The 19367-nt window shown below is 52.8% G+C and overlaps 1 protein-coding gene across 5 annotated transcripts in view; it reads right to left on the minus strand.

Moving 5' to 3' along the window:
- The window catches only part of RFX2 (regulatory factor X2), a 91799-nt gene that overhangs the window by 16928 nt on the left and 55504 nt on the right, over positions 1-19367 (minus strand). For 3 of the 5 annotated variants that reach the window (XM_040461661.1, XM_040461659.1, XM_040461660.1), the window contains exons 4-6: positions 18759-18838; positions 17071-17332; positions 2959-3033 (exon numbers count right to left, since the gene is read on the minus strand). In XM_040461661.1, the coding sequence (XP_040317595.1) occupies positions 2959-3033; positions 17071-17332; positions 18759-18838 (417 nt within the window). The remainder of the gene's footprint in view (positions 1-2958; positions 3034-17070; positions 17333-18758; positions 18839-19367) is intronic. The other 2 variants (XM_040461663.1, XM_040461662.1) reach the window with 1 other exon arrangement.

Below are 19367 nucleotides of genomic sequence, written 5' to 3' on the forward strand. Positions count from 1 at the left end.
GGGCCGGGGGGCTGTGGTGGAGGAGGAGGGAGAAGTGGTCTGATTCTGGATCTTTCCGAAGGTGAGGTCAAGAGCATCTGGCGGGGGGGGGGGGGCGGGGGTGGGGGGGGGGGGGGGAAGCAAGGGGGCCCCGCAGCAGAGGGCGGGGGGCACAGGGGTCAGGGCGGTCAGGGCTCCGCTTGGGACACATGGGTGCTGGGCCCCAAGCCGCAGGCGGGTCCCGGAGGGGGAGCTTCGGGAGAGGCCGGGGTGGGGGACGGTGCCTGCTGGGAAACAGCCTTTCCCCCAGGGAGCCAGGGTGGGGTCAGCAAGCCGGTGACCATCCCACGGAGCCACCGATTCTAGCCAAGCCCCAAGCCTGGCCTGCAAGGTAAGCCTGGTCGTCACACGGGCCTGCGGTCGGCCACCAGCTGACGGCCAAGCGCCCTTTGACGATCTGTTTCTCCGTTAAAAAAAAAAAAAAAAAAAGTCATATAATCTGAATACACTCGATCTAACAACAGGTCCTCCTCTCAGGGTTGGAAAATAACAGCTCACTGCAGTGGACCACGGCTGTCCCCAAAGGACAGTGACTGAGCCACCGGTGGGGGGAGGGGTCCCTGAGTGGGGGGTGTTGTTCTGTGTGGGGGTCTGGCTGAGGGGCAGCCCTGGGAGGAGCCCGGGCCCCTCCCCTGCTCAAGGAGGGGGACCTCGACCCCAAGTTCCTCTCCCGGGGCCAGGCGCACGGGGGGGGGGGGGGGGGGGCCTCCAAGCGGTGGCTGCGGGTGGGGAAGGCGTTTCCGCCCCCAGGGCCCCGCCTCACGTCCTTGGAAACAGCTCTCCGCGTTTCCTCAGCTCAGAGACCGCTTGAGGCCCCCCTCCTCCCGTGGGCCTTTCAACCCCAGGCTGGAAAGTTCCTTCCACCTGCACACCCCCTGGTCGCGGCCCCTTCAGGGCGTCTTGGGGAGCTCCAGGGACCGCGGCCCTGGCTGCGCGTGGAAGGCGCTGTCCAGCCTCCCAGGCTCGGGGCATCTCGCCCGCCCCGCCCAGCCTACGACGGCGCTTCGAGAAGCCAACTCTGCGGAGCGTGACGACCAGTTCCGCCTGAGGACTCCCACGGCGGGACCGTGTGCACACTCAAGTGTCACCTGGGCGCACGTTCTCACACACGCTTGGCCACTGTGCTCCCTGGAGCGAGATTCCCTTGTTCCTTCTGCTTCCTACTCAGGCACGGGTCTGGTGGGGGTGGGACAGCACGACCCAGGCTTTCCGACAGGGGTCGGCTGGGAGGCCGCCAGGAAAGCGGGTCCGTGGGGCCCAGCCCTCAACCAGACTCCTGTGCGCTGGGGCTGGGCTGGCAAAGGAGCAGGACTCGGCCGGCGTCGCCCAACACAAGAGCGCCCTGGGCCGCAGGCGGCGGCGGTGACAACCATCGTGAGCGAGCGTGGGACACACGGGCCCCACCTATCGGCCGGGACACGTTCCCTCCCTCCCTCCCTCCCTCCCTCCCGGCTCTCACATTTCCCGGACGAGCTCTAGGTGGGTCTCTCACTCCGGTGTGTGTGGCTGAATCTTCAGAAAGATCTTATTTCTAGTCTCTGATTCTAGGCCGCCAAGCCCACAGCCTGCTTCTCGCAGCGCCTGATGCCCGAACGAGACTCAACGACACACGGCCAGGGAGGCACGGACGCGGGGCGGGTTTCCTGCTGGGAAACCTACGGGCAGGGAAGCAGTCAAAGCAGCCTCCTTCCAAAGGAAGTGTTAGAAGCCGGAAGCACCCCTGTGGCCAGAGACAAGCGGCTCACGCATGTCCCCCCAACATTTCAAATCCCCCCGCGAGCCCCGGCTGCCCGGGGCTTGCGCCCCGTACGCTGCCTTCCGCGGGGCCGACCCGGCGCTGGGCCGGCGGGCCGAGTCACGGCCACGCGTGTTCGCGTCGGGGCCCTGCTGAACAGGGCTGCCGTTGCGCAGCCTTGGCCACGTGGTGCCTTCCGAGTTGCAGACCGAGGGGTCTTCTCCCCCAGCTCGTCTGCAGATGCTCCCCTCGCCAGGTCTGCCCGCAGGGCTGACGTCATCCAGCAGGAACGGGCGACGGGGAGCACAGGAGCCACCTGCTCTGGGGGTGGGGGACACTCAGCAGGGTCCTGACGCTTTGACTCACTTACGGCTTCAACACAGCGGGTGTGAGGCTGCTCTTCCTTCCCGTGACCGGCCCTCTGAGGCCCTCGTCACGCATCCCTGGGGCAGCAAAGCGCACCCGTGCCGAGCCACCAACCCGGAAGTGTCTGCACCTTCCCCGAGCGCGGTTTCCGCCCCACAATCACTGCCCTTTCTCGTGCCCTGTGTGAATGTCGGCCACGACCAGAGTCTTGATGGGGTCGTAGTTAGGCAATAAAGACTCTTAGCCGGTCACCTCTGCCAGTCCCATCCCGCCCCGCGCAGCTGCCCAGGGACAGGGACACTGGCCGTCTCCTGGCGAACAACCTGCCATCTTGGTTTCCCCGGAGGGAGGCGAGGGAGGAAGACCCTACGCAGTTAGAACAGGCAGACGTTTGCTGGTTTGCACTTTTCTCAGATTGCCTGTTGGTTTGTTTGTTTTTTTTTCCCCCAAAAAGCTGATCGCAGAAAATGCAGCTAAGAGTCACGGTGGCACCTGCTTCTCCTGTTGTGGCCACCGCTTCTCTTCGTGTCACTTTACTGGTTCTGCCTCTTCCCTGCCAGGCACTCGGGGGGTTGTGGCACGCGTATCACACACGGTAGTCCCACTGCGCGCCAGAGGGGGCGGGTGCTGTCACCAGCTACCTTGGCAAGTGGAGACTCCTCTCCCTCACGCGGTGAAAGGCATTCTGGCCGGATGTGGAACCCTAGATTGGTGGCCCCCCCATCTCTCGTGTCACGTCACCGTCTTCGCTGGCTTTTGAACTGTCTGTGAAGGTCACGAGCGCGGCAGGGCAGACTGCCACATCGACACACACTTACATGGCTGTTGAGTAAACCGCTTTTGTGTGAGGTGATCCCTTCGCTTTTTTGGAGGTTTTCAATCGCCATTTCAAGCTAAAGAAAATGTGTGCAGAAACAAACAAAACAAAACAAAATGGAAAAAAAAAAAAGGAAATCAGATGGTTAGCATCAGCCAAGATTTGTTTTTATTAATATCCAAATAATGATTTAAGCGCCTACAAAATAAAAACCAGGCTGGATGCAGGCGGGGGGGACGGTTAAGTTGTGAGTTCAAGCTGCGGCCGGGAGTGTTATTCCTGCCACGCAGGCGAGCTGGGGGGCGGGGAGCACAGGCAGCAGGATGAGTCGTGCTGTGAATGCTGGCGATTGCGTTGTAACACAACACGTGCACACGCAGAGCACGAACGCTGAGCCGAGGCATAAGTTCACGTCTAGGCAAAGCCAGCACCATCACTGCCCGCTGCTCCCCTGGACCCGTCATCGTCATCGGTTGCCGGGGAGAATCAGCTGTCTACCCAAGGGCGGCCAGCGGCGCTGACTTCCTGGCCAGCCTGTCCTGTCACGGAGCTCAGAGCCTCCCTCCTGGATGCTCCAGGAAAACAGCAAACGAGGCTGGAGACCCTGGCCCTGCCATCGGGAGGCGTAGGGGCCACCAGGCAGGTCACAGAGATAAGCTCCTGAATGCTGAAGGAAGCGTGGGCTGCGCAAAGAGGGTTATACAGGAAGGAGAACGAGTCGCAGGGGGACGTCACGCGAAGCTAACAGTGGGCCTTCCTGGGGGAAGGGGCTTCTGAGTTGGGTCCCGAGCACTTCCTGGAGGCAAGGAGCTGAGGTGGTGCAGTGGGTCGACGCACAGGAGGAAACAGCCGGTTGTGGGCGGCTCCCACCACATCTGTCCGCGCTGAATGTGACTTGTGCACGTCAAACGGAAACTGAAAATCTGCCGGAGGCCACCACGCAGGCCGAGGACCGCAATGGAAGGAAGTAAACCTAATGCGCTGACTTCCCTCAAACACGCGCGGAAGGCAGACCTCAGTGATGCTTGTGCAGAGAGCAGGGGGAACACGTATTTCGGAAAGTGCAGCTGGGCGGGGCTCCTGGGGCTGAGTGCGGGAGCAAGAGGGTCACTGCTTTGCCCATCACCTCTTTTGACCGCTGGGTGTGTGTGTCCGCTGTCCTCACTGTTACCCAACACCGTGCCGGACGTTCTAGCCGGGGGGTCAGGCAACAGTGAGGAACCAAAGGCATCCGTATTGGAAAGGAAGAAGTAACGTGCGGATAACATGATCTTAAAGACCGAAAATCCTGAGGGGCCCACCAAAGCACTGTTAATGCTGATAAGCAACCCAGCAGAGTTGCAGGTTACAAGATCAATGCCCACAGATCGGTTCTGTCTCAACAGTGAACAACAGGCAAACGAAATAAAGAAACAATCCCGTTTGCAGTAACGTCAAAGAAAATCCAATACCTAGGAATGAATTTAACCAACAAGGTAAAGCATTTGTACGTTAAACTATAAAACGTTGTTGAATGAAATTAAAGACCTAAATAAGCAGAAGACATCCTATATTCACGGGCTGGAAGACTTAATATTTAAATTTTTTTTTCAACGTTTTATATTTTATTTTTGGGACAGAGAGAGACAGAGCATGAACAGGGGAGGGGCAGAGAGAGAGGGAGACACAGAATCGGAAACAGGCTCCAGGCTCTGAGCCATCAGCCCAGAGCCCGACGCGGGGCTCGAACTCACGGACCGCGAGATCGTGACCTGGCTGAAGTCAGACGCTTAACCGACTGCGCCACCCAGGCGCCCCTGGAAGACTTAATATTTAGATGGCAATACTCTCCAGGTTGATCTATAGACTCCAAGCAATCCTTATGAAAATCCTCTATTAAACTTCTGACTGCTTTTTCAGAAACAGACAAGATGATCGTAAAATTCGTATGGCATTGCAAGGGACCTCGGATAGCCAAAACAATCTTGAAAAAGAAGGACAAAGTTGGAAGGTTCACGTTTCCCAGTTTCAAAACCTACTACAAAGTTACAGTAACCAGAACAGTGCAGTACGGGGATAAGGAGAGACATATAGGTAGACACATATAGACCAGTGGGGTGGAATCAAACTTCCAGGAAGAGTCCCATATATCTGTGGTCAACTGAGTTTTGACGAGGGTGTCAAGAGCATTGAATAGAGAGAGTAAAGTTCCGAACAAGTGGGTTTCCACAGGCAAATGAATGAAGTTGGCCCCCACCTCACAATATATACAAAAACAACTAAAAAATGAATCAAAGAGCTAAATGTAAGAGACACAACTGTAAAACTCTCAGAGGAAAATATAAGGTAGTCACGTACAATAAGTTTATCTTCATGACCTTGGATTTGGCAATGGATTTTTAAAATTTTTATTTATTTATTTATTTATTTATTTATTTATTTATTTATTTTTGAGACAGAGACAGAGCATGAGTGGGGGGTGGTGTGCAGACAGAGAGGGAGACACAGAATCCTAAGCAGGCTCCAGGCTCTGAGCTGTCAGCACAGAGCCCGACGTGGGGCTCGAACTCACGGACTACGAGATCATGACCTGAGCCGAAGTCAGACGCTTAACTGACTGAGCCACCCAGGCACCCCTGGCAATGGCGTTTTAGATATGATGCTAAAAGCACAAAAGATTTAAAAAAAAAATTCTTTACAAAGATAAATGGGACTTTATCCCACAGGATGGGAGAACGTATTTACAAACCATATTTCTGATAAGGGTCTCGTATTCAGAATGTATAAAGGACTGTCACAACCCAACAACAAAATGGCAAATGACTCAATTAAGACATGGGCAAAGGACTCGAACAGACCTGTCTGCAGGAGGCACACGGGAAGATACCGAGCATCATTAGTCACTAGGGAAACACAAGCCCAAACCACGGTGACACGGCACTTCCACACGCACTGGTACGGCTACTAGAAAAGAAAGAAAGAGAAGAGAAAGGACCCTCACACGTGGCCGGTGGAATGTAAAACGGTACAGCTGCTGTGGAAAACAGGCCGGTAGTTCCTCAAAAAGTTATGCGGAAACTCAGTTGAACTATTACGGCTCAGCAATTCCACTCCTGGGTACACAAATGTCTGTAGCGGCATCATTCATGATGGCAAAAAAAAAAAAAAAAAAAGGAAAAATCCGAGTGTCGGTCACAGACGACTGCATATATGCATCCAACGTGGTATATCTATACAACGGAATGTTCCTCGTCCACAAAAAGGAATGAGGTAGTGATACACATTTACAATGCGGATGGGCCTCAAAAGCGTGATGCTCAGAGAGAGAAGCCGGTCACGAAAGCCCAGGCAGCGTATGATTCCATTTATGTGAAATGTCCGGAACAGGCAAATCCATAGGGACAGAAAGCAGACTAGCTGCCATAGGCTGGTGGAGGAGGGAGTGGGGGGCGGGGGAGGTGCCTGCCGATTGGTCAGGGTTACCAGTTGACAGCGTGTTTCCTTCTAGGGTGATGAGAATGTTCTAGAACTACTAGATAAAGTTAATGGCTGTACGGCATTGTGACTGTACTAAATCCCATTGAATCGTACACTCAAAAAAAAATTTTTTTTAACGTTTATTTACTTTTGAGAGAGAGACAGGCAAAGCGTGAGTGGGGGAGAGGCAGAGAGAGAGGGAGACACGGAATCGGAAGCAGGCTCCTTGTAGGCTCCGGGCTGTCAGCAGAGTCTGACGCGAGGCTGGAGCCCACGAACCGTGAGATCATGACCTGAGCCAAAGTCGGAAGCTTAACAGACTGAGCCCCCCAGCACCCCTGCACCGTATACTTTTAAATGGTTAAAAAGATGCATTTTATGTTACGTGAATTTTACCTTGATTTAAAAAAAATATACAACCAATTAAAAAACCTATTGTTCTCTTGCGATTTGAATGGATCTTTTGCCCACATGTATGGTTTTTGTAACATCACACACTGGTCACGTGGAAAATATTGGCTCACCGAGTTTCCGGATGTTCCAAATGATGACGCACTTCACTAAACGCTATTGAAAATCGCATTTGTTATTATTGACCAAGCTCATCAGGAGCATACCAGGTTTTCAAAATTCGAAGTTTTCTTTTTTTGGTTGAAAATTTACTGGCAACCAAATTAATCCCCCCCCCCCCCCCGGACCCATCCGCTTCGTGCTCTCCTTTTTGAGAAAAATGCCTGCCAAATCCTCAAGTCTGAAAACTCATCATTTGTCTGTTATTCCTTCAAGCAAACACTGTGTTTCGTGACAGAAGTGGCTGGTGCAGCTCACAGTCATCTGCCCAGCGGCTCTTCCTTAGCACAGTCATCACACTTTGGCAGCAGAAGTGCCTTTTGTCACCCAGAATATTAGAAACGACTGGGGTTTCATACAATGACTGTTTACTGCTTCACCAAGGACCTTAGGTGAACCGTAACAGCAAGTTGCACTACGGAATTCACTGCTTCTCTTCTCTTTTTCACTGTGAGCGCTGGGTGGTGCAGAAGCCGGTGGCTTCTGGGAGAGTCTGACGCCTCCGCCTTGCTCTGCGGCCTGCGTTTGTGCCCAGGGGCGCATCGATGTTGATTTTGTACAATCAGTGCAAACCTCAGCACAGGGAAAGCTGGCGACAGGCTGATGGCTTAGTATTATTATGAAAACAGTTCTGACCCGGTGGGCCCCCGGGGCCGGTCTTGGGGACACCCAGAAGAGTGCCAGACGTCTTGAGAACTGCCTGCTAAAAACTGTAGAGCTACGAGTGAGTATCGAGTATCGTGGAAAAGCACACAAATTAAGGCTTGCTGCAGAAGACCATCCTGAAGAACCCATAGCTATTAAATAGGGTCCGCTCAAGCCCACGGGTGCAGAGAATTAATTTAATGCACAGTGGAACCTCCCCCAGGTGTTCGTTGTATTTTGAAATCAAAACGACAGTTGGGGTGTCTGGATGGCTCAGCCCGTTGAGCATCTGACTCTTGATTTCGGCTCAGGTCGCGATCGGAGGCTCTTTGGATCGAGCCCTACGTCAGGCACCGCGCTGAGCTCGGAGGCTGCTCGAGATTCTCTCTTTCTCCCTCAGTCTCTGCCCCTCCCCTGCTCGTGCTCTCTCTCTCTCAAAATAAATAAATAAACATTAAAATAAAATTAAGACGTCGGGTAAACATCAGAAGGCGATAAAGAAGGTAAGGAATCCCCCCCCACCTCCAAGGCCAGAGGGGGAGGTTAACGCCCGGCAGGCAGCACTGGAGGCGCAGTGCGCACGCCGGTCCAGCAGAGGGCGCTGCGGCGCCACCTCCCAGCCCCGCGCGGGCGGCCCTACGGGCATCTGCGGAAAAGGAGCATCTCGCTGTCTTCCTCGCACACCTGCCGGGGCGACTCTCGCTGCACAAGTACAAACGCCTTATCCGGTCCGCTCAGTGGCTGGCGAAGTTAGTGTCTACTCTCTGAATACGCTTAACATAGAGGCTAATTTTATGTTTGCCTGGAGTTTAATCTTCAGTAAGGAGGGGCCAAGGGTGGCCTCCGTGGAGCCCCACCCCGCCCCGGGCCCAGGCAGCTTTCCCTAAAATCATCTGTGTTTTGAACTCCCAGCACTTTCCTTCCATCTTGGTATTGTGCATATGCTGATGCGTCCATTTCTTGACTCCTCGGGAGCTTTTTATTTTTGATTGGGCGTAATGCAGCACATGCTCCTTTTGATTGGCCCCCTAAACATCATTTTTTCTGCTACATGAATTAACAGAATGCCAGGGGAAAAGGACACATGCTTTAAGGGCTTGTTCAGAAGGAGGGCAGAAAAAATGCATAAGGGTTCGCGATCAAAGATAAAAGAACCTGACGTAACAGCAGGTAGCGGTTAAGTTTTAACAGTTCCCGAGTGTATTAAAATAAGCCACTTATTTAGAAAATTCCTCTCCTTTCATGTGGAATCCTAGCAAGATTCTTCCTGATTCAAAGACTGTACTGGTGCCTCCTAAGGAGGCATGAGTGGAGGTTTGTGAGTGTGTGCCCACGTGGCCATTCCACTTATAACAAAATAATCTCATTAAAAGGACCTGCTGGGATAGGGGTCACCCCTACCAAGGGCCAGCAATGACCAGCGTTGAAGTGGCCCCGGCATCTCCAGACGGGTCTGCCAAAATCTGACATCAGGACCATGCCTCCGGGGGCCTCCCTGGAAAGGCCAGGGAGGAGTGGGGACGGGACAGGAAGGTGTTAACCCTGCATCCTCAAATGTAGCCCAGTTATGTGACCATGAACGGAGGAGATCAAAGTTTAAATGCTTGAGGAGCAACCCTTTTGAATGAATCTCTAAAGAAAATGGAGAGTCGTTTAAAAGGAAGAGACACCGTTGGACTTTTGAGGGCAAGGATATAAAGCCCAGAATTCTGCCTGCAGAAAGGATACGGGGCCCACAGCAAAGGGCCAGGTGGGAACGTGGAGAGAATTTGGGGCTCACCGCTGGGGAAGGAGAAGGCTGGCCTGGGGGGAAACAGGGCATTTTAAATCTGTTTGTCCATTTTTATTTTGCTCATTAAACACGTTAAAAACATGTAAGTAATATTATACATGCTTGCCGTACAAAAATCTGATTATGCCAGAGATGGTCTCCACTTAGGGCCAGGACGGCGGTGGGGCCACAAGGTGCCCCGGGCACCAACCTTAAGGAGGCGCTCATTCTCAAGATCCTGTCAGGGCAAGGTTGGCACGTGGGGGTGAGCGCCTCCTTAAATTTGGTGCCCTGGGCACCTGGCCTGGCCCATCCCATTCTAGCCCTGCCTCAACTTCTCCCTGGCACCCGACTTCCCTACGTGGGAGGAGAGGCCTTTACCAATAGCCTGGTGTGGGTCCTTTCAGGTGCATTATATCGGACTCACATTTCATTTAACGTTTTTTTTTGGGGGGGGAGTTGTGTTAGTTGGGGTTGTGTTAGGTATTCAGCTCTGCTTACCTGCATTTACCACTTAATCTTTTGTGATTACCTCTCTGAGGCAGTTGTTATACATCAAGGGCCGGCAAGCTTTTTCTATAAAGGGCCAGATAGTGACTGTTCTGGGTTTTGTGGGCCAGTCTCTGTCCGCAACTACTCAACTCTGTCCTAGGAGCTGGAAAGCAGCCACAGACCAGTGAAGGAATGGGCGTGGCTGTGTGCCAATAAAACTTTGTTTAGAAAACCAGGCAGCTGGCTGGATTTGGCTTTGGAGCTGTGGTCTGCTGCTCCCCCTGCCCCATAATTCTACCAAGAATTACACATTATGGGTGTTTTAGACTATTGTTAAACCGTTTTCTTGTGAACGACATGCGTATAGAGGTGATGGTAGTGTGGTATTGTGAGTGATTCCACATTCCAAAGTGGTTAATCTTATGTGACGGAAATTTTGCCTTAAGAAAAAATTAAAAAAATAAAAATAAATAAGATAGGGGCACCTGGATGGCTTAGCTGGGTAAGCATCCCACTCTTGATTTCTGCTCAGGTCATGATCTCATGGTTCGTGGTTCGAGCCCCGCTTCCGGCTCTGCACTCACAGTGCAGAGCCTGCTTGGGAGTCTCTCTCTCTCCCTCCCTCTCCCTGCCCCTGCCCTGCTGGCACTCTCCTCCTCACTCTCTCTCAAAAATAAATGAACTTTAGGGGCGCCTGGGTGGCTCAGTCGGTTGAGTGACCGACTTCAGCTCAAGTCACGATCGCACGGTTCGTGGGTTCGAGCCCCGCGTCGGGCTTTGCGCTGACAGCACAGAGCTTGCTTCGGATTCTGTCTCCTTCTCTCTCTGCCCCTCCCTCACTCAAATGCGCACACTCTCTCTTTCTTGCTCAAAAATAAATATTAACAAAATTAAAAGATAAATAAAAAAACTTAAAAAACTTAAGAAAACTTATAAGGTAACATATGCATGTGGTTAAGAATTCACTTGGGGCGCCTGGGTGGCTCATTCAGTTGAGCGTCCGACTTCGGCTCGGGGCATGATCTCACGGCTCGTGAGTTCGAGCCCCGCGTCGGGCTCTGTGCTGACGGCTCGGGGCCTGGAGCCTGCTTCTGCTTCTGTGTCTCCCTCTCTCGCCCCTAACCCACTCGCATTCTGTCTCTGTCTCTGTCAAAAATAAATAAACATTTAAAAAAAAAAAAAAAAGAATTCACTAGAAGGAAAAGGTACCTAAAACAGCAAGCCTCCCTCTTCTCTTGTCCTTCCTGCCACAGAAACAGTCTTTCTACTGGTAATCATTTTTAGCAGCTAGCGTGTTTAGTTCTTATAATTCCTAGAACTTTTAACAATAGAGTCCTACTTCTTAATCAATTTTCAAAATTTTAAACTTTTCCTTTGGAAATAATTCCAGACGTACAAAAACACTGTAAAATTAGTGCCAAGAATTCCCGCAGACCCTTTCCACCAGCATCCCTGAAAGGTTAGCATCTCCCGTGACCACGGAACCAGGTCTCACGTGACCTCAGCACAAGGACCAAGACCCAGAAATCAACCCCCACTCACCACGCTCAGCCAACCGAAAGGGCTCATTAGAATGTGACGGTCCTTGCACTCCTGTCCTTTTTCCGGCCCGGGATCCAGTCCAGAGTCACACGCTGTGGTCATTTTGCATACACAGCCGTGAGAGAAAATACCAGAAAAATGAGAAATGGGCTGGGAGTGGAAGAAGCTTTTATTAGATCAACGACCCATTTGTCCACAGTCGCCCTTGACCTCCCACGTGGGTTTGTGTCGCTCTGCACAGGAACAACGGCTTCTCCGGTAAATTAACTGAGGCTTTTCAGAATAAGCACAGAAGAATGTTTTCCAGGAGGACATTCACATGGTTTACTTTTGTCACTAGAGGAGACCAGAGACGACAACCTCAGATCTGTCTCAAAGCGGTGCTCCTGAGCAAACGCAGGTAGTGCTCCCCGCCTTTACGGAGAAATGCGCAAAACCAGATTCCGAAGTGATGATGTCGGGGGCGCCTGGGGGGGGGGGCCCCCAGGCGGTTAGGGGCTAAGTCCAACTTTGGCTCAGGTCATGATCTCACGGTTTGTGAGTTTGAGCCCCGCGTCAGGCTCCATGCTGACAGCTCAGAGCCTGGAGCCTGCTTCGGATTCTGTGTCTCCCTCTCTCTCTGCCCCTTGCCCGCTCACCCTCTGTCTCTCACTCTCTCAAAAATAAACATTAAAAACAATAACAAAAATTTTTAAAAAAGGGTGATGATGTCATTGAATGTTTGTCCAAACCCACAGAAGGCACAGCACCAGGCATGAACTCTGATGTCAACTAGGGGCTTTAGTTAATAATAACAGTGTGTCAAGATTGGCTCACTGGGGTAACAAACCTACCAAACTTACCCAAAATGCTAATAAGGGAAACTGTGTGTGTGTTGGTGGCGGGGGGGCTACGGGGATTCTCGTACTTCCTGCTCAATTTTTCTGTAAGCCTAAGACTGCGCTTAAAAAAAAAAAAAAAAAAAAAAAAAGGAGTCGGGGCGCCTGGGTGGCTCAGTCGGTGAGCATCAGACTTCAGCTCAGGTCATGATCCTGCGTTCATGGGTTCGAGCCCCTTGTCGTGTTGGGCTCTGTGCTGACAGCTCAGAGCCTGGAACCTGCTTCAGGTTCTGTGTCAGTTTTGCTCTCTGTCCCTCCCCTGCTCATGCTCTGTCTCTCTCTCCCCCCCCCAAAAGTTAAAAAATTATTAAAAAAAGGAGTCTATTAAAGAAAAAAAGTGATGATAAATATTTTTTTAGTCAGAGAAAAAAGTGGATGCGCTATCGGCAAAATTCCTTCATCAAACAACGTGCGCTTGCTCCCAAAGGGTTTGCTTTGGCCGTTGGGCAAAAGCTCTGATGTGCAGAGGATGAGGCAGCTTCTAGCAAATGCTTGCGATGTGTGTGAGGTCGCTGTGCAGTTAAGGTGTTCCGCATCTTCACTGGCAGGCTATAGAGAAGACGTTTTCGTGGTTGATGATCCATCGTGAGCTGTGACCTGTGTGGGTGGCACAACGGCCCCGCGGGCCACCTGGAAGGGTCACCGTGAGACCGGAAGGCCAGGCCACACAGCGGGAGCCACGGACGCTCCATTCACGGTCTCCCCTGGCCTTGACCCAGCGCAGATGAGCTGGATGGAGTACACGGGATTCGGCTTTTCTGAACTCACGTGCGCCGGTGCTCGGGGCCGAGAGGCTCGCTTGTGTGTTGAAAGCGGGAGCTAAGTCTCTGATGACACCGGTAGAGAAATTCCTATGATTTCAAGGGACGTGTCTCCGGGGTGTGCGTTGTGGAACTTGGAGCCGTCGGTCCGGGGCCCTAAATATCGCCATTTCTCATGTTGGAAAGGAGATCTCAGGGTTTTCGAAGACGACTCAGTGTCCCAAGGGACTGGGCTGCCGATCCCCAGTGGCTTCTCAAACCCAGCGCACGAGGGTTTTCTTCCTCTGGAGGAGGAAGCAATCATGGCAGTCTTAGGCAGATCTCAAGTCTTAGGCACATTTGAAAATCACAGCAGGCGCCACAAAGCTGATGCCAGTTCTTTCCGGGGCCGGAACGTGACCAGAGCACGCTCAGAGCCCGCCTGACGCCGTTCTCCGAGGCGACGTCACTTCTCACCTTTCTGGCTTCGGCGCGGCACGTGCTGGAAGGCCAGCCGCGTGGCCCGGGCAGACACCATCCCGATCTCTGACGATCTCCACCGCTACCTGTGAGCCAGGACCCCGCTTTCCTGGAAGCTAAGAGTTCACGAGGACACCACCCAGAGGGGTCAAGTGGGACTTGGCCACCGGGTCGGCTTACCCTTCAGTAGGCCGGACCTAGGCCCCGATGAAACACCGCGATGGCAGGTTCCCGCACGGACAGGAGTGCTGTGTTATTACTGTGAAAACTGGCCGGACCGTTTGCCTTCCTCGGTCCCCACGGTGTGGCCCACGGGGGCCGCCCGACTGCGCGGCATGACTGCCTGCAGCCCGAGAGCCCCGCGGGCGGAGGGAGCGGCAGGGTCTCCACCCTGGGCGGCCCGAGGGCCCCCGGCTCGACCCAAAGGGCCAATCCTGGGCTGGAGTGGCAGGGGCAGGCCTCCCGGGGGAGAACCTCTGTCGGGTGTGGTTGAAGAAAGTGCAGCGCTAAGCGGCTTTATCGAAAACGCACCATTCGGGCAACTCACTTTTCAGTTTTACAAGATACCGATGAAATAACTGAGACTCAAGAGAATCCACCACGGAAGTCGGAAACCTCTCCTCAAGGCCACAGGGTGATTCCCTCCAGCCTCCGCCTCTGTTCTCGGAATCAACTCCAAGTCCCAAAACTCTGACGGGCAAAGCTGGCAGGCGTCAAGTGCCGGGGGCAGGAGCCTCGGGTTAATTCTGTGGTTCCTGGAAAGTCCCACAGATCCCTGCTGCAAACGTGTGACATGTTCCTGTGCCAAAACAGGTCGATAATCAAGCGAGCAGGCAGGGTCGGGAACCAGATCGTCTTCTGGAACGATCACTCTCCGGGGCTTGCATGGAGAGGGGTGTCAAAACACAGCCCATTCCTGGATTCCCAATTGGTTTAAAAACACGATTCTTCTGAAGCGACCGGACGACAAACCACAGTGGCCGGGTGGCCTAGGCTCTGGGCAGCACATATGCTTGCAACAGGATAGCGTGGGCCATAGAGAACGCTGTAGTTTCTCAGTAAATCTGTGACCCGCGACCCTAGTATGTGCTGCTATTACGTACTGATGCAATTTACTAACATCCAACCTGTCAGGTTCGTGACAGTTAACGTGGTCTGTGAGGAATGTTTCTCATCAGTATCCGCTCTAAACTCCCATCCCTGCAGCCAGTCCTCCGAGGGAGTAAACGTGTGGTTGCAAGTGGCCACCCAGGCCCTGCCGGAAGGGACTGAGCGAGGCGAGGTGCAAGCTGGTGAGCCAGGACCAACCCCACCCCACATGCTACTGCCTCTAGAGAACAAGTGACTTTTCTCCACCCTGTCCACAGAACTGGGTCCTGGAGAGCACTCTGGACACAGAGGGCAGCAAAACCCGGGAGGGGGTGCTCTCTGATGTCAGTGACCCCAAAGCACATCAGGACCAAAAGGACAGGGATGAGGGAGGAACATCACCTTCTATTTTGGGAGGTTAGCCCCACACCAAAAGAGGAAGTTACTTCCTAATTGATGATCGGTCAACGTAATCTGTCACAGGAACAGTCTATAGAAGAAACACTCATGGTCATATCAACGAAGAAAAAGCATTTGACAAAAGTAATATTCATTGATGATAAGGACTTGCAGAAAACTAGGGATGGAGGGGAATTTCCTCAATCTGAAAAAGGGCATCTATGAAAACCCAGAGCCAATATGACACTTAGTGGTGAAAGACTGAAGATTTTCCCCTAAGACTGGGGAGAAAGCAAGGATGTCCATCCACTCTTGCCACGCCTGTTCAACACTGTACTGGAAGCCCTAGCTAGTGCAAAAAGACAAGGAAAAGGAATAAAAGTTATCCAGATTGGAAAGGGAGAAGTAAAATTGTTCCCACTTGCAGACAACAAAAAACTCTTGCAGCTCTTATAAGTGAGTCCAGGGAGGCTGCAGGATGCGAGGCCAACAGCCAAAAATGAGCAGTTGGAAACTGAAATTAAAAATCAATACCATTTATAATAGCTCCAAAAACATAAACTATTTAGGCATAAACCTAACAAAATATGTACAGAATTTATATGCCACAAATTACAAAATGCTGACGTAAGACATCAAAGATCTAAATAAATGGAAAAAACACACTATGTTCATGGATGGGAAGACCCAACACAGTAAAGATGTCAGTTCTCCCCAAATTGATCTACAGGTCTAATATTGTTTAATCAAAATCTCACTATGAATTTTTTGTAGATATAGACAGACTGACCTAAAACTTATATAGAAAATTCTAAATTTATGTAAACAGCCAACATAATAGTGAAGTGAGAGGAAACGCTCTACCCAATCTGGAATGGAAAGACACTCTAACGACTGGGAGAACGTATTTGCAAATCACATCTCTGACAGGGGACTCATATCCAGGATATATAAAAAACTCTCAACACTCCACAGTATGAAAACAAACCACCCAGTTAAGAAATAGGCAAATGACGTGAACTGATAGGTCACCAAAGAGCATATAACGAAAGGCAAGCAATCGCATAGAAAGCTGCTCACCATCATTAGCGATTAAGAAAACGCAAATCACAACCACAGTGAGATATCACTACACACCTTATGAGAACGTCGAAGATGAAAAATGGTTGACAACATCAAGTGCTGGTGACGAAGTGGAGCATGGGGACTCATACGCCGGGGGTGGGGTGGGGGGGACGCAAAACGGTACAGCCACTTGGGAAAACTGTTGGTGGTTTCTGATCACATTCAACAGACACTTACCACGTGAACCAGCAATCTTGCTTGTAAGTATTTACCCAGAAGAAAGGCAAACGTATGTCCGTACAAGAACCTGTACGTGAGGACTTACAGAAGCTTTATTCGAAATCACCAAAAAACTGGAAATTGCCCAAATGACCCTCAAAGGGTGAATGGGTAGGTGAGCTGCGGTGTAATGGAATCCTTCCCAGTAGCAAAGAAGCAGCAAGTACAGATTCGTGTGATAACGTGAGTGGGTCTCAAAGGCACCACTGTGAGTGCCAAGAAGGGTCAGTTTTACTCTGTGTTAATTTTCCAAATGAACTAAAATAAAAGTAAGCGTGGAAACTAGGCTCTGAGAGCAGACATGTTTTTAAAGCAGGTCAGGAGCAGAGTCTGGGGCAGGACCCTGGCGGCAACAAGGGGGTGCAGTTCCGGAGGGAGACTGCTCCCTGCCGAGGTCGGTCCAGCGGTCACGGGGCTAGACGGGCCTGGGCCTCTGGGAGGCCGACGCCAAGGGTGGCGGTCCCACCAGCACGGCGACGCTGGCCCCGGATGCAATTTCCACAGCAGCCCGGGAGGGGCCTTTTACCCTCTCTGTTTACCACGGGGTACCTGGTTCCCAGGGGTGGACGCTTGCCTCCGACCACGCGCCCTTCCTGGCCGCAGAGCTCTGGCTCCGGTGCCCCAGGCTGCCTTTCACTCACCATCCCCGCTGCCGAGGAGAGCCTATTCTGGGTCTACCCCGCTGCCCCGGAGAGCCTCGTACGTACCGTAGCCGGCGATGACCGGGAAGTGTGGGCCAGGGAGTGTCTCGTGCCATCCATCCCCCCGTGGATGAGATAGGCTCCCGCGCTGGAGACAATAGGGCTCCCCCCGACATCCATGGTGATGCCCACCATGCTGTGGGAGGGGACCGCCGGCGGGGAGGAGCCTGCCACGGTCACCTGGGCGCCGCCCGGGGCCTCGAAGTAAGACGCTGTGCTGCTCGGGGCGTACATCTGAGGCTCGGGGTTGTAGGCGTAGGCCGTCCGTCTGTCAGGAAGAGAGGAGGTGCCTCCTGAGTCTCACCGGGGTCCGGGAGGACTCCACGTTAAGGCGGAGCCCCAGGAGACCGCGCCTACGGGGTCGCTCAGACACGAGGGGTCAGGGCAGTGCAAAGTTCAAAGCGATCGTTTCTGAAAATATTAAGGATCGCGGGATGACCCATCGAAACCGATGGAACAATTCTGTGTCTTATTATGGTTACCCGAAATCTACTCGTGGGGTAAAATGGCGCAGAGCGTGTGCACGTGTGTAGGACGATAGACGGGAGTGAGGCCCGCAAGCTAGCTGGCGGTGTATCCCCAAGCCAATTTCCTGGTATCGTGCTGCGGTCACGGAAGATGCCCCCCCTGGGGGAGGCTGTGTGCTAATTCTGCAACTTCTTTAGAGTCTATGATTCTTTCAGAACGAAAAGGTTTGCAAAATGAAATTGCATACTTAAAAGAACTTCTAAGCGATACCAAGAACTTGCCTGATGTTCCTTTACCATCTGGATTAAATGATTAACCATGCGGCTTGAGACTCACAGTTTTAAGTTCCGCTCGCTCCTGTCGAGCTGACCCCAGTAAAAGACTAAAGCGTAGCGATGTGTCGTGAGCTGGCCCCTCCGCGTGGCAGTGAGGCCCCTGTGACCGCCTCCCAGAAGTGTGCTCTCCTTCCTGTCCCGACCCCACCCCAGGGCAACAGCTTATCTAACTGCAGCGCAGGATCGAGCCCAGGGGCACGGGGCGACCTGAGGACCTCGCTCAGCTTTCATGGGCTGTTCACCCCCTGTTCACGTCCTGACAAGGGTCTGTGCATATTTCGGAAGCTTCGGCGCTGTGCTGCAGAAGCTCACACAGCTCCAGCCGTCACGGCCGCCAGCCTTCATGCCCACCCCTCAACTTCCGCAAGGGGGTGATGGAAAGCAAATGGGCAAAGGGACTCGTGTCTTAAGCGCAATGAGCTTCATGGGAAATGTATCATTTTCTGCCCCGAGCGCCACATAGTTGGAAGGCAGAACATTCTAGAAGTCCTTGACAAATGGAAAATCAAGTTTTAGCAACCTCATAAAGAGCCAGAGGTGAACACAGGCAAGGATGAGAAGGCAGAGATAAAAATGGTCTCTGGGTTGTGAAGACTGAACCTTCAGACTTAAAAGCTGGATTAGGTTTTCGTTTCGTTTCATTTTGTTGAAAGACTGCCTTTTCTGGCAGTAAAAACTACAAAGGCCTGTGATTTCTGAAATCTCCACAGGGCTCTGATGCCCTCAGACTGTCCTAATGGTTCCCACACCACCCAAAGGGGGAGGAGGAGAAGTTTGCGAGTACAGGCCCCAAATGGAAAAAGGTGGGGTAGTCGTGAGAGAAGGTTCCAGACGTGGCCCACGCTTCTCTGACAGGCGGGCCCTTCCCGAGGGGAGAGGAAACCCACGTACAAGGCTCCATTGGTGTAGACCGTGTCTCCGCCTTCCACGTACTGCACCTGCGGGGGGTACACGTGCTGCACGGGCTGGACCTGGAACATGAACATCAGATACCTCGTGTCACACACACCAGTCCCCTTGCTGTTCAGCCTGCCTGTGTCTTCCGTGGCCTTTTGTGGACATTGACTCCTCTGTTTCCAATCTGGGGCGTCAGACACCCCTCACCCTACAGGGCAGGGGGCGCAAGCCGGTTATACTCTACATGGCCGGGCGGCCCTGGCACCCCTCCCCAGAGGGGCCGGGGTCCTTGGAAGGAGAAACGTGCCTGGAGTGGGAGATGGAGAGGGGGCATCGGGAAGCCTCGTCTGTGGCAGTGGCCGTGGCGCACCTCCGCGGACAGGGACACTGGCCCTGGTGGTGGAGGAGACCCAGAGCTCTGCGCACAGACCTTGAAAACCTCACCACGGAGGGAACCTTAATGGATGCCTAATCCAGCTTCCTTTTGGGGTGACAGAATCTGGGGCTGGGTGTCATCGTGACCTCTAAGACTTCGTGTGGGGTTGGCAGGATGGGACTGACTCCCACCTCCCAGGCCAGACCAGGCCAGGCCAGGCCAGGCCA

This window comes from Herpailurus yagouaroundi, unplaced genomic scaffold, assembly GCF_014898765.1.
Source record: "Herpailurus yagouaroundi ecotype Mexico unplaced genomic scaffold, PumYag 295, whole genome shotgun sequence".
NCBI lineage: Eukaryota > Metazoa > Chordata > Mammalia > Carnivora > Felidae > Herpailurus > Herpailurus yagouaroundi.